Source organism: Tupaia chinensis, unplaced genomic scaffold (genome assembly GCF_000334495.1).
Source record: "Tupaia chinensis unplaced genomic scaffold, TupChi_1.0 Scaffold147433_1, whole genome shotgun sequence".
Taxonomy (NCBI): domain Eukaryota; kingdom Metazoa; phylum Chordata; class Mammalia; order Scandentia; family Tupaiidae; genus Tupaia; species Tupaia belangeri.
Window position 1 is genome coordinate 2,716,209 of NW_006207284.1, and position 13,852 is coordinate 2,730,060.

General features: G+C 39.8%; 1 protein-coding gene across 1 annotated transcript in view; it reads right to left on the reverse strand.

The window, feature by feature from the left end:
• The window catches only part of DARS1 (aspartyl-tRNA synthetase 1), a 98,864-nt gene that overhangs the window by 22,715 nt on the left and 62,297 nt on the right, over positions 1-13,852 (reverse strand). The window contains exons 5-7 of the mRNA XM_006169723.3: positions 13,678-13,780; positions 10,285-10,365; positions 9,104-9,163 (exon numbers count right to left, since the gene is read on the reverse strand). Of these exons, the coding sequence (XP_006169785.1) occupies positions 9,104-9,163; positions 10,285-10,365; positions 13,678-13,780 (244 nt within the window). The remainder of the gene's footprint in view (positions 1-9,103; positions 9,164-10,284; positions 10,366-13,677; positions 13,781-13,852) is intronic.

A 13,852-nucleotide genomic window follows, 5' to 3' on the forward strand; every position in this document is an offset into this window, starting at 1 on the left:
GGGAAAGACTTGTGGCTTTTTTTTTTTACATTATGTGGTTAAGTGAAACATTTGGTTCATCCAATCAAAACAAATTGTGCAATCTGCTTTTCAAAACCTAGCAACCTATTTAAAACTAAAAGTTGTTTCACTATTACTGACACACATACAGAGATGCATTTCACTTTAATGAAATACAATCTCTAAGAGGGTCACTGAATACATATCATTCCACGTGCCTCTCTTAGGAGACTAACTACTCACTTCTACCTCTTTTTTTCTTTTAAAGAATTGTTTTTTATTTAAATTTAATTATTTATTCATTGATTTTAATTTGGCCAGAGGGGGGAAGAGAGGAGGAGAGAGAGGGGAAGAGAGGGAGAGAGGGAGAGAGGGGGAGGTGGGAGGGAGGGAGGGAGAGGGAGAGGGAGAGAGAAGACGCCAGGTCTGGGACTTGAACAGCGGTCAGCTATGTGGGAGTCCAGCATGCCTAACTACCATGCCACCTGCCGGTCCCTCTCTTCTTCCCCTTATAAAATAGAAATTAGGGTCAGCAGGTGCTTATGGGGCTGGACCCCACATGGCCGACTTCATGGTTTGAGTCCAGGACTCTGTGGCTTGAAACATGCCAGGTGTGTATGCATGGCCACCCAGAATCCAGATTAGAGAATGGAGAAGGAATTATGGCACGGCCATCCCCTGTGGGGGGGCAGGGGGGGAAGGGGGTGATTTTTCACTTGTTCCCTCCCTTACCCCCTTCTCTCTGTCTCTCTCTGATAAGTGCATGTGCTCTCTCTAGCAAAAACTAAAAAATAAATAAGAAAGGAAATTAAGCTTTTGTTCTGGTTGTCACTAGTTATATAATATTAATAGAAATTTCATTAATTATGTTTTTAAAAATCATACTCTGGGTGTCAGCTGGTGGCGTGGCGGTTAAGGTGCTGGACTCTCATGTGGTTGACCACGATTCGAGTCCTGAACCTGGTGACTTGCTTTCTCATTTTCCTTCTCTCTCTGATCAAATTAAAATAATAAATAAAATAAAAAAATTATATTCTGTCTATATCCTTTAGTTCCTAACTGTATAAACAAGTATGCTACTGCGTAACATGAAGAAAATGGGTCTGTGTCATATATAAGAAAAAACATTTTTTTCTTACTAGGTTCTTCAAGGCACTTACTACGGCTAGGAATACAGGTTCCTATTCAATTGACAGTGAACAGCCATGCAGATGATAATTCCAATATATCCTTATTTCCATCTAGCATTTATATGCTGAAGCACATTTTCCAGCAGATTCTACCTTTAAATAGCTCAATTTGAGAAATGTAAATTATAAAGAATGAGTATGAGGAAAAAATAGTTAAACAGAAGGAATGGCTAAATCTAAGATACTCTTTAAAAGTTTTTTAAGAGAGATTTTTGCTATAGGATACATGTGCTCACTGGAGAGAAAAAGAGGCAGAAAGTGAGAAATCACCACCTGGAGGGGATGGCTATGCCACAATCCCTTCTCCATTCTCCTCTTGGGATTTTGGGCATGCACGCACATGCACCCGGCGTGAGTTTTAAACTGCCAGGTCTGAGACTCAAATTGCAGTTGACTATGTGGGAGTCCAGTGACATAACCGCTATGCCATCTGCTAGTCCCAATCTAAAATATTCTTTAAAAGTCATACAAGGAAGAAAAAAATATTTCAAAATAAATCTTCAGCTATATTGGTTACTTGGCATGAGGCAGAAGGCAAACTACATAGGGAGTAGAAAATTAACCTTATACTTAAAAAAAAAAAAGCTTATATTTGAAAAAACAAAATATCCCAAAATAAAACCAAGTCCCTGACCTTTAGCTCTAAAAAAGTTGGACACCCTTTTTTAGCTTTTTTTTTTTTGGGAGAGGTTTTTGCTATAGGTTTTGCGCTCACCAGATAGACAAAGAGAGATACAGAGACAGAAAGTCAGAAATCTTCCCCCAGGGGTGACGGTCACACCACAATCCTTTCTCCTCCATTCTCCTCTCAAGATCTTGGGCATGGGGAACCAGCAGTCAGCGTAATGGCTATGACGCTGGACTCCCACGTAGTCGACCGTGGTTCGCGTCCCGGATCCGGTGGCTTAAAACTCACGCCGGGCGTGTGTGCGTGCATGCCCACCCCCCCAGGGGGTGATTTCTTGCTTTCTGTCTCTATGTCTCTCTCTGTCTGTCTGGCAAGTGCACACGCCCTATAGCGAAAACCTCTCAAAAAAACAAAAAAAAAGATCTTGGGCATGCACACACACACACACACACACGCCTGGTGTGAGTTTAAGCCACCGGGTCTGGGACTCGAACCATGGTCGACTACATGGGAGTCCAGTGATGTAGCCATTATGCCATCTGCTCTTCTCATATTCAGCTTTTTTATTCTACATCAAATCTTCCAAAAATATGCTTATTAAAATTAAAATGTTGCCATTCTGAATTATGTAAAAGATCTGAAATAAAAGGAAAAACAAAACTTTGTCTACATAGAATTCATTTCCTTGAGGTCTTCAAAATACTAGAAAATACATGTTAAATATCGTTTATGGGAAAAGAGGCAGGTGCATGGAGAGAATTAAGGGTGCGGGGAGAGAAATTCTAATAGAAGACACAAATTCAAACAAACCCAGATGTAATGAAATGAAATCTCTAATAGTACTCAGCTCCTTATGATCTCACAACAAGTTTCTTTTATGTTGTGTTTGGCATGTGGCTTTAAAGTACACGTTTACAGTTAAAACTACCTACTACAGCTTTTGCTCTTAGTGACTACAGAAGCTTTCTGTCACTTTATGGTTTGTTAAGGACAGTTTATAGAGATGCTGTCCTGAAGTGGACTGAAGATTAAGACAGACAGTAGAAAAGAGGGTAGAAAGACATTTATAAAACTATATCTGAATTAATTATAAAAGGAACTATTAAAAAATTTATACAGGGGACCAGCAGTTAGCGTAATGGCTCTGTCGCTGGACTCCCACGTAGTCGACAGCAGTTTGCGTCCTGGACCTGGTGGCTTAAAACTCATGCTGGGCGAGTGTGCGTGCGTGCCCAAGATGAGTGCGTGCCCAAGATCCTGAGAAGAGAATGGAAGAGAAGGGATTGCGGTGTGACCATTCCCCCTGCGGGGTGATTTCTCGCTTTCTGTCTCCCTCGGTCTGTCTGGCGAGCGCACGCACCATATAGCAAAAAACCTCTCAAAAAAAAAAAATTGTACAGAATTGGGACCAGCGATTAGCGTGATGGCTATGTTGCTGGACTCCCATGTAGCAACCACGGTTCGTGTCCCGGACCCGGTGGTTTAAAACTCACGCCGGGTGCATTGCGTACGTGCCCAAGATCCCGAGAGAAGAATGGAGGAGAAGGGATTGCGGCGTGGCCACCCCCCCGGTGGGTGATTTCTCGCTTTCTGTCTCTCTGTCTGTCTCTGTCTGGCGAACGCACGTGCCCTATAGCAAAAACCTCTCAAAAAAAAAAAAATTGTACGGAATTTCTGACCAAGCAAGAGTACTTGTTGGGAGAAAGAACCTGAACTGTCTTTATTAGCTATGTTATCATTGAAATGAGGGGGCCTCAGTCATATTTGGGTTACTCTATGCCAGATCACAGCCACATACACCCACTCTAATGTCTGACAAAATGCTAGCACATCAAGTATATATCTTATGGGATGCTCCCTGTAATATACTCTGCACCACACAGCAATCCCTAAAAGATTTCCTGATTAATGCATCAGTCCTGAGGCCAGTAGTTAAGGACATTCCATCGATATCTCCCCTGACTACTTTGGACTATCCAGATCTACTTCACTGAATTCCTGTAGCTGTAGAGATCATGCACCCATGGCTTTCATGGCAGTCTCAAGTTCTCAATAGTGTGTTCCCTACCGACACAGACCAGCATTTCTCTTTAAAATTTTATTTATTTATTTAGTTAGAGGTTTTTGCCATAGGCCTGGGTACTTGCCAGAGTAAGAGACAGTGTTAAGGAAAGTGAGAAATCACCCCTGGGGGATGGCCACGCCGCAATCCCTCCTCCACTCTCCTCCTGGGTTCTTAGGCACACACGCACATGTGCTTGGTGTGAGTTTCAAGCCACTGGGTCTGAGACTTGAACTGTGGTTGGCCCTGTGGGAATCCAGCAACATAACCACTATGCCATCTGCTGACCCCTAAACCAGTATTTCTTAAACTTGTCTTGTGCCTTCTACTCTCATTTCTGTATTACTGGGTACCACCTGTATTATTAAATAGTTTTCTTTGAACCACACTTTAAAATTTGGTTCATCCTAAGCAATAATTTCCATAAAAAGATGGAGTTTACTTGCTGATTATACTATACAGCTATTAAAATACAAAATATGCACCTGAGTGGCACTGTGGTAAGGGTACTATACTTGGAAAAACAATGTGAAACTACTGAAGAGTCATGTATGCATTTCAGGACACTGGCATTAAAACTATATTGCCAACACAATCCCTTGTACAAGAACAGAAAAATTCTTTAGGAGTGTATGTTTTGATTTTTAGTTTGGAAAAAATGTCATTGAAAGCAACAGGTAAGGCAACGGTTTAGAAGATAAATACTTGGTTACATAATATTCAATTGCTCTTTAACTGTCTCTGGATTTTTTTTTTTCTTTAATGAGAGAGGAAAGGAGGAAAGAGTATTATTATCATTATTATTATTATTATTTTAGGTTCTTGCCATAGGGTGCGTGTGCTTGGCAGAGAGAGACAGGAGGAGGGAAAGTGAGAAATCACTCCCTGGGGGGGATGGCCACATTACAGTCCCTTTTCCTATATCCTCCTCTCAGGATTTGGGACATGCAGACACATACACTAGGAGTGATTTTCAAGTCACCAGGTCTGGGACTCAAACTGTGGTTGCCCATCTGGGAATCCAGCACCTTAACCACCATGACTGCTGGCCTAGGAAGAGTATTTTTGAAACAATCTCGCCAGGCCGCAATCCTCTCACTCTAGCCTCCCAGATAGCTAGGATTATAGACATGCACTGTTGCACCTAGTTTAGGTTGGCCTGGGAACTGAACCCAGGCCTATTATGTGGCTCTTGCATCACACAGAGGTGTCTTACTACTTTCACCACTGTGGGTGGCCTTATTACAGGATTCTATGGCTTTGTTAATGGACAGTTTCAGGGAGGGATGGCAAATAGGCTTATGACAGATCAATTAGTGGAGACTGCACAGAGTGCTCCTGGCTACTCGAAGGTCACCAGGAATAGTATGTGGAATGCTGTGAACGACTGGGGTATTTGCCATGGACATGGGTAGAGAATCATCTCATGTACTTGTTATGATTTAGGCAGTCAATAATTTGTACAAGAATAAATAGTGGGAAAAGAAATAGATAAAGACAAAGATTACTAATTTCAAGCAAAAATACATATAGATAAAAAAATCATACTCATAATAGCAGTGCGTTTTTCAACTTACCAGGGTGGGGACCGAAACTGTGGTCAGCTATGAGGGATCTGGCTTTCCTTAGCCACTAGGCGACAGAATCAGAAACGACTTTCTTTTGTTTTTTAAAAAAAGAATTATTTTATTTAAATTTATTTACTTATTTTAATTTGGCCAGAGAGGGAGGGAAGGAGAAAGGAAAAGAGGGAGAGAGAGAGAGAGAGAGTGATGGAGAGGGAGAGAAACTGAAAAGGCAAGCCACCAGGTCTGGGACTCGAACCCATGGTCAGCCATGTGGGAGTGCAGCACTCTTAATCACCATATCATCTGCCAGTCTTGGAAACTTTTTTTTGGGAGAGGTTTTTCCCATAGGGCGCATGTGCTTGCCAGAAAGACAGAAAGACAGAGAGACAGAGAGAGAGAGAGAGAGATAGAAAGCGAGAAATCACACTCTGGGGGGATGGCCATGCCGCAATCCCTTCTCTTCCATTCTCCTCTCGGGATCTTGGGCACGCACGCACACGCGCCCGGCGTGAGTTTAAGCCACTGGGTCTGGGACTTGAACCGCGGTCGACTACATGGGAGTCCAGCGACATAGCCATTATGCCAACTGCTGGCCCCCTGGAAACTACTTTTTAACCACTCTCCCTCCCCAGTAAATATACTCAAACATACTGAAAGGAATACACAATAGAAATATATCATGTCTGCTATGGTTGGTACTGCAGTTTTAGAGGTAGCACTGATGATAACATGGTACACCGTGAAGGAAGAAAACTCTGGGAAAGCCATGGGGAATTCCACGGGGTTTCTTAAGGGTCAGGTTGTCTGTGAGTCCTCAATAGTCTACTCCGTAAGCAACGTCAAACCAAACAAAAAAAGAGCTAACATAGTATATACCACTTACAAATAGCTTAGTCTCTATGCTTGCCTGTCAACCCAAGGGAAGACATAATTATATTAAGACTACTTATCCTAACGGTCCTATCTCAACAAAATTGTGAGTTCTTTTATGGTAATCTATATATACTCTGGTGTTTTTACATATAAAACCAATAACACAGTAAGTAATAATAATACAGGAGGCTTAAATAAAGAAATAGCCTGTAGTTTTGAACCAACCTAAGTAATTCATTCTTATATGGGATAAAAAATACTGAGTTGTCAGAAAGGTCATAACGTATTTTTCTATGCAAAAATGTGTTGTGACTTTTCAGATGACCCAATACTTATTTAAACAATGATTCCCAAGAGAGAAGGCTAAATATCTATTTTGACAAACTTCAGCTATACCCGAGAGAAAAGAAATAAAGAAAATGATTTTAATCTAAATGGAACTATCCTGAACAGGCTCCATGAAAATCCTCATAATAACCTGCTACGTTGTAAGGATGAAGCTCATTTGCCACAGGAATCCAGGATATAAGCTAGGTGAATACTGTGTACAAAAAAGGATACCAGATGAAGACATTTTAGTTCAGACTTTCCCAGGAATGAAAATCACTTTGTAATATTAACATTTTTGGGGGCCAGGAGATAAAGTATTTTGTAATGAGGCCAACTGCCTGGAAATCTCATAGCAAAACCAATTCATTATATAAGAGAAAAGTTAGGTTGTGCTGGACCCAATATGAGAATATAGTCCGCATCACTTAACGATGGGGATACATTTTGAGAAACGTACCATTAGGCATTTTATTGTTGTGTGAACATCATGAGGTTCATTTACATAAACCTGGATAGTACAGCCTGCTATACGCCTAGGCTATATGTTACAGCCTATTATTATCTTATGGGACTGCCCTGCCCCCATTTTCAGAGAGATTTTTGCTATAGGGCACATGTGCTTGCCAGAGGGACAAAGAGACAGAAGGTGAGAAATCACCCCTCAGGGGGGATGGCCATACTGAAATCTCGTCTCCATTCTCCTCTCAGGATTTTGAGCATTCATGCACACATGTCCAGCATGAGTTTTAAGCCACCCTTCCAGGACTCAAACTGAGGTAAACTATGTGGGTATCCAGCAACGTAACCCAGGACCCCTTTGTATATGTAGTCAATTGTTGATCAAAACGTCATTATGAAGGTCTGGAGGTAGCATGGAGGTTAAGGTGCTGGATCCCATATGGCTTTGTGGTTTGTGTCCTGGGCCCGGAGGTTTAAAAATCATGCTGGGTGCCTATGTGTATGTGCCCAAAATCCTAAGAGGAGGACTGGAGTAGGAGAGATTCTGGCTTGGCTATGCCACCTAAAAGGATGATTTCTCACTTTCCTTCTTTCTCTCTCTCGGGCGAGCTTACACACCCTATAGCAAAAACTCAAAACAAACCAAAAACAAAGAAAAGGTCATTATGTGATACACAACTATCTTGAAAAGTTTCACGTAATAAAAGAAGAATGTCAGTTTTGCCTGTATTTCCAACTTTTCCAACACTTGACTTTGTTAAGCTGAGAGTCTATAAGAGTTGGTTTTGGGTTACAAAGCAATTTAGACATAAACTAAGGTACTTAAAGATTAACTTACTAATGTACACATGTTTCCCAAAATGTATTGTCAAAGTACATTAAATATATGATTGCTTACAAGGGTCAGACAAGCAATATAAGTGAAATAAATAAGCGATACGTCCTAGGTGGTATAGGTCAAAGCAAATTACATATGCCCCATCTAGTGTGCTAGCCTAAGAGTCCCTGTACTGCCAAGCTCTCCTCTCACTTTTTAAGAAAAACCATCATGATTTTAGTATGAAAACTCCCATTTTTCACTGGGGACAATGAATTCCAACAAACAACAAAACAATAGTAAAACCAACAACTCACTGGGCCAAATTCTAGAAGCATAAACCAATAACTACTTGTGTGACCAATCAGCATGGGCAATACAGTATGATGTCCAACTCCTGTGGCCAAAGCACATGAGAAGACTGAGGTTTCCAGACAGTATAAAGAGGACTTTTAATTACCGATCACTTTCCTATGTAAGTGAAAATGGCAAAGTTAGAAGCAGACAAAAGGCTAAGATGAGTGTACAAGGGCAGACAATTATGACTGTAGAAGAGTTGGGAAGAGCTCCGAAGGTGAAAAAGAATTTGAGCTTTAGGTAGAATATTTAAAGTAAAGGAGGAAGATGTGGTCAAAACATTAAGAAAGAAAGATGACATTGGTTTTACTACAATGATGAAACCACTGAACTCTTTCACTTGCAACCAAACCAGAAAGGGAAACAGAAGACCCACAAGACTACTACTGTAGAAACCACTAGCACCCATTACTTCTTTATTATTAATTCTGTGCTCGGATCAAATTCAAAGGATTGAGGCATTCATTGCTTATTTCCATGTGGTCACTCTAAAACATGCATATTTATAGTAATTTTATTAATGGTTATATTATCTCCACCTGCTAACTTGTCCAAAACAAGCAAGCCCATTTATTGGCTTCATGTTCACTGTTACTTTAAAATGAAGTGAGTCAGTATCTTGTGAATTAATATTTGACTTGTTCCGTTGTCTGCAGTTCTTTTTCAGGGGAAGGGTCGGTCAGAAAGGAAAACTGTTTCTTGTCTTATACTTACAGATAGGCAAATACCAGTTAGCTTTATAAGCCCGAGAGAGGTACGTATTCCTGCTTGTCTTGATTTTGGCACAATCACATCGCTTAATAAAAAAATGAGACATACCCTAAGATCAATGACTCTGTTGTCTAATCTTGTATCCTGGTTAACAGTAGCTCTTCCTTCCTAAAAAAGAAGAGAGAGAGAGAGAGAGAAACCAGATTTTGCTAATTTTCTTATAATAAAATCCACTTTTAGAAGCCGTGTTTACTTTCAAGTGAGAATGGGTATATGTGTGTTAATATTATGCTTGAAAATCAGGGATCTAAAATGGTGGAAACAAGTAGAAGGCTAGAGAACAGCTAGTGGTTAAGACAACGAGAAGGAAAGAAGAGAAGTGAGAATGAACAAGTGTTAATGCTTTCTTTCCCTCCTCCACCTCAAAAGCTTTGCTTCATTATTGAGACATCAGAAGAATTAACCATCTGCACCTTCACTGATTTCTGGATTTAACGTGTCAGTCCCAGGTCGAAGGAACAGATAAAAGCTGACACAGATTAGTGGTTTTAAAAGTACAGTCTGGGGGCCACTGAAGGTCCCTGCTACTCTTTCAGGGGGTCCATAAAGTCAACCCTGTATTTTCATACTAATCCTCACTCTCATTCCTCTTGAGCGTACTGATGAGTTTTCCAAGGTTAGATGACATATACTTCCACAACAGAATGAATGCAGAGGCAAACTGGGAACCTAGTTGTGTTCTACTAAACCAGGCATTACCAAGGTTTCTAGACAAGCAGGCTCTTCAAAAGTTCATGGAAATGTGTATTATGAATGAACCATGCATGGACTTCAAAATGTTTTGCACCAAAATAGCCTCAAACTTTAATTGTATTTTCCCATGAATTTTTTTAAGTCCCCATATATATAATGTGATGTCACTTTGACACTAAATAATTTTTTAAAAAAATAGTTATTTTTTCTTATTTATATGAAAACAATATATACAATTTCAATGTTTATATTATTGTTATTTTTAACTGATTAATACCCTAAAACATGTCTTAACTATAAATAAAAACTGACAGTGTATCAACAACAACTAAAGTGGGTATGGTCTTCAATTATTTTTAAGTGTAAAAGGGATCTGAGACCAAAATGTTTGACAATTGCTGATATAAGAATAAATTTAAATACAGAGCTCAAATCAATTCACAGGTGCCCTTAATATAAAAGTAGACTCTGAATTTCAATGCTTTGCAAACTAAACATACAGAGTAAACACAGTATTTTGTAAGTGTAATTTTTACCTCCTCTCCTTCCACCTCAGGCCGAATGGCATCATCCAGCTGCAGGGGCAGGCGGGGTTCCGCCAAACTGATCACATAAATCTGAAAGTGAGAGCACCAAAAATAGCAAAAAGGACACAAAACCCGTTATCTTTTGTTTGAAAAAAACAATCTACGGTTGACTTAAACATGAAGCAAAGTTTGCATACATCTTTAACTGAAACTACTTGGTAAATCAAAGAAGATGATACATGTTTTCACATATAACATGGGGACAGTAATATTTTTTGCCCATCTCTATGGGTTGTTGGAGTTAAATGCAATCAAGTATATCCAAATACTTCGTAAACTTTAACAGTGCCTACCAAGGTAGTAAGTAATGACCAGGGTGCAGGGGACCTGGATTAAGGTCTACAATCGTCATATAAAAGCTACTGTTAGGCAGATCACTTCATCTCAGAGTTTCAGTTAAATTGAAGACTGCTGTCAGAATCGAACAGAATAATAAATGTAGAAACACTTTACTCATGTGAAGGGCTCCTCACATATGAGTTACATTGTTAACAGCATTTGGTCAACACATTAGGATCAAATTCAGCCCAGCTCGGCTATACATCTATTTCCTTTTCTCATTCTTTCTTTTTCCAAGTATCTCTTCATTGCCTCCTCTCATCAAATATGTATCTCGTTTCCTGCTATTCTCCTGATTTAAGAGTTACCATAAAGGATGTTCCTTTAAGGTGTTCGAATCTCTCAATGTTCATTTTACATTTTAGTGATAAAAAGTTAGGTTAAAAAAAAATAAAGGTAGTTTTTTTTTTGTTTGTTTGCTTTTGGTTACCTTTAAAAACATGTCAATGTATGAGTTATCTCCAACTATGCCTAGAAAATCTGATACAGCACAAAAAGGATACAGACCTTATTTAGCTAATTCAGAAAAGGGAATTATATTCTTCTAGTGGCAAACCACATTAAGCATTCAGCTCAGACACTTCCAGAAAAAGTATCAGAAGGGTACTCTTTTTTATATTTTACTACTCTTTATAGTAAAATATAATTATTTGTCACCACCACCTATACTCAAATTGTAGGGTTCCTTTAGATGAATTTACGGAAATTCGATCACTAACCCAAAGTTGAAGAACTAGAGATCTACTTCTTTTACTATAATAACAAGTGGAAATTGATCATCTCCTTCACTAGGTTGTGAGTACTTCAATCACCCGAACTTCACAAGGCACTTGGTTCAAAGTATATATAATTAGGATCTACTGGTTAAATAGATAAATATAAAATAAAGGGAAGTCATTGCTTATTTTAAGAGTCTACACTGTATATTATACTATATGTTTTGTGAAATACTTCTTCTTTTTTTTGGTTTTTGCTATAGGGTGTACATGCTCGCTGGAGAGAGTAAGAGAAGACAGTGAGAGGGAAAGTGTGTGTGTGTGTGTGTGTGTGTGCACCCCAAGTCCGTAGATAAAAAAGACGGAATTGTGGTGTGGACATCCCCCCTCGGGGGGGGTATTTCTTGTTTTCTGTTTCTCTGTGTGTCTCTGTCTCTCTGGAGAATGCAAGCCCCCTATAGCAAAACTCTCTCTATAAAAGGAAAAAAAAATTCATGAGTTTCCTGATAACCCAAGAGTGTACTTTTTTTTTCTTTTTAAAAGAGATTTTTGCTATAGGGTACGTACACTGTTTGGAGAAACAGAAAGTGAGAAATCACCCCCCAGGGAGGATGGCCATGCTACAATACCTTCTCCATTCTCCTCTCATGATCTTGGGCATGCATACACACACGCCTGGCATGAGCTGGGTCCGGGACTCAAGCTGTGGTTGGCCATGGGGGAATCTAGCGATGCGATCATTACGCCATCTGCTGGTCCATTCATGACACATTTTTGCACAGAAAAATACATCATGACTTTCCTGATGACCTAATACAGGCTAGGCAATAAGAATACCTTAAAAGTACATTTGCTTGCTCTAGTGACTAAAATTTTCTTTATTAAAGTACTAAAAGGGGCATATAAATTGGAAGAAGAAGGTACTATCTTGGTCAGCATAATGAACTAATTTTTCCTTTTCTTTAAAAAAAATTATTTACTTATTATTATTTTAATTTGTTATTGGGCACGTGTGCTCACCAGAGAAAGAGAGAGAGAAAGTGAGAAAGCAAGTTGCCAGGTCTGGGACTCAAACCACCATCAGCCATGTGAGAGTCCAGTGCCTTAACCACCATGCACCTGCTAGCCCTCAATTTATTCATTCTTTACTCTTACTGTTGGGTTAGTTTATTTTTACTAGATTATAGACTTCCTAATGGGGTTGGTTTGAAGAGATTTATACAAAGAGAGCAAAGTAATTTGTCAAGGGAGATCAGTAAAAAAAAAAAATAAATAAATAAAAACAAGATTTTCTAAGCCTCGAAGAATTTCATGCCAGTCAATTCCAGTTAAATATAACTTACTCCCCAACCAGTGAGTAGGTATGTGTCTACCTCTCTCAAACTGTCTATCTGCCTGCTCTTACACATGATTGTTGTGGCATACAGGCACATGTAAGAGGGTCTTAGAGACTGGTTCTGGAGCCAGCAGGTGGCATGATGGTTAAAGTCCTATCTCTGTGTCTTCCTCTTTCTTCCATAACGGAGAGAGAAAAAAGTAGAGCTGGAACTTATTTCTCCATCTCTTAAATCTGAGTTTTGCCATTTGACTGATCAATGGGATATTCAGCAAATATAGCACAAGCAGAAGCCTGAAAAATACTGGTATAGTGGGGCTTCTCTCTCTTGCCTCTGGAAACACTTCTGTTACCATATTGAAAAGGAGCAGTCACAGAAACAGTTGTTGCAGATCTAACAGTGAGTCCAGGCAATGCCATGTGGAGTAGACAAGTCATTCCAGAAGGGCCCATACTAACTTCTTGACTCACAGAATTGTGAACAAATAAATGTCTGTGGAACACTTGTATTATAGTGATTTGTTACATAACGAAAGCTAATTGATTCAGTAACAGACTTAGGGATCTCAATATTTTACATCGACACTTATTAAGAACATTATGTGATAGGAAAAGCTGTATGAACCACTCAAATCTATTTCTTTTTTTGGGGGGGGAGAGATTTTTCACTATAGGGCATGTGCGCTCGCCAGACAGACAGAGAGAGACATAGAGACAGAAAGCGAGAAATCACCCCCCCAGGGGGATGGTCATGCTACAATCCCTTCTCCTCCATTCTCCTCTCAGGATCTTGGGCACACATGCACACACACCAGGCGTGAGTTCTAAGCCACCGGGTCCGGGACGCGAACCGTGGTCAACAACGTGGAGTCCAGCGACATAGCCATTACTCTAACTGCTGGTTCCCTCAAATCTATTTCTGCATACCATTTATATTCTGGAAAAAGTTACCTTCTGAACATGTAACTCAACATCTTGCTGTGTGCAGCTTCCGATTTTCTGATTCACTTTTCTCACAACTCCTTCTACATCTACGATGCTCTCTTTGTTGATACTGTCAAGAGAAAAATTTCCCAATTTTAATCATCTCATCAGAGGTGTCAAAATGCATTTGGTGTTTCAGTGG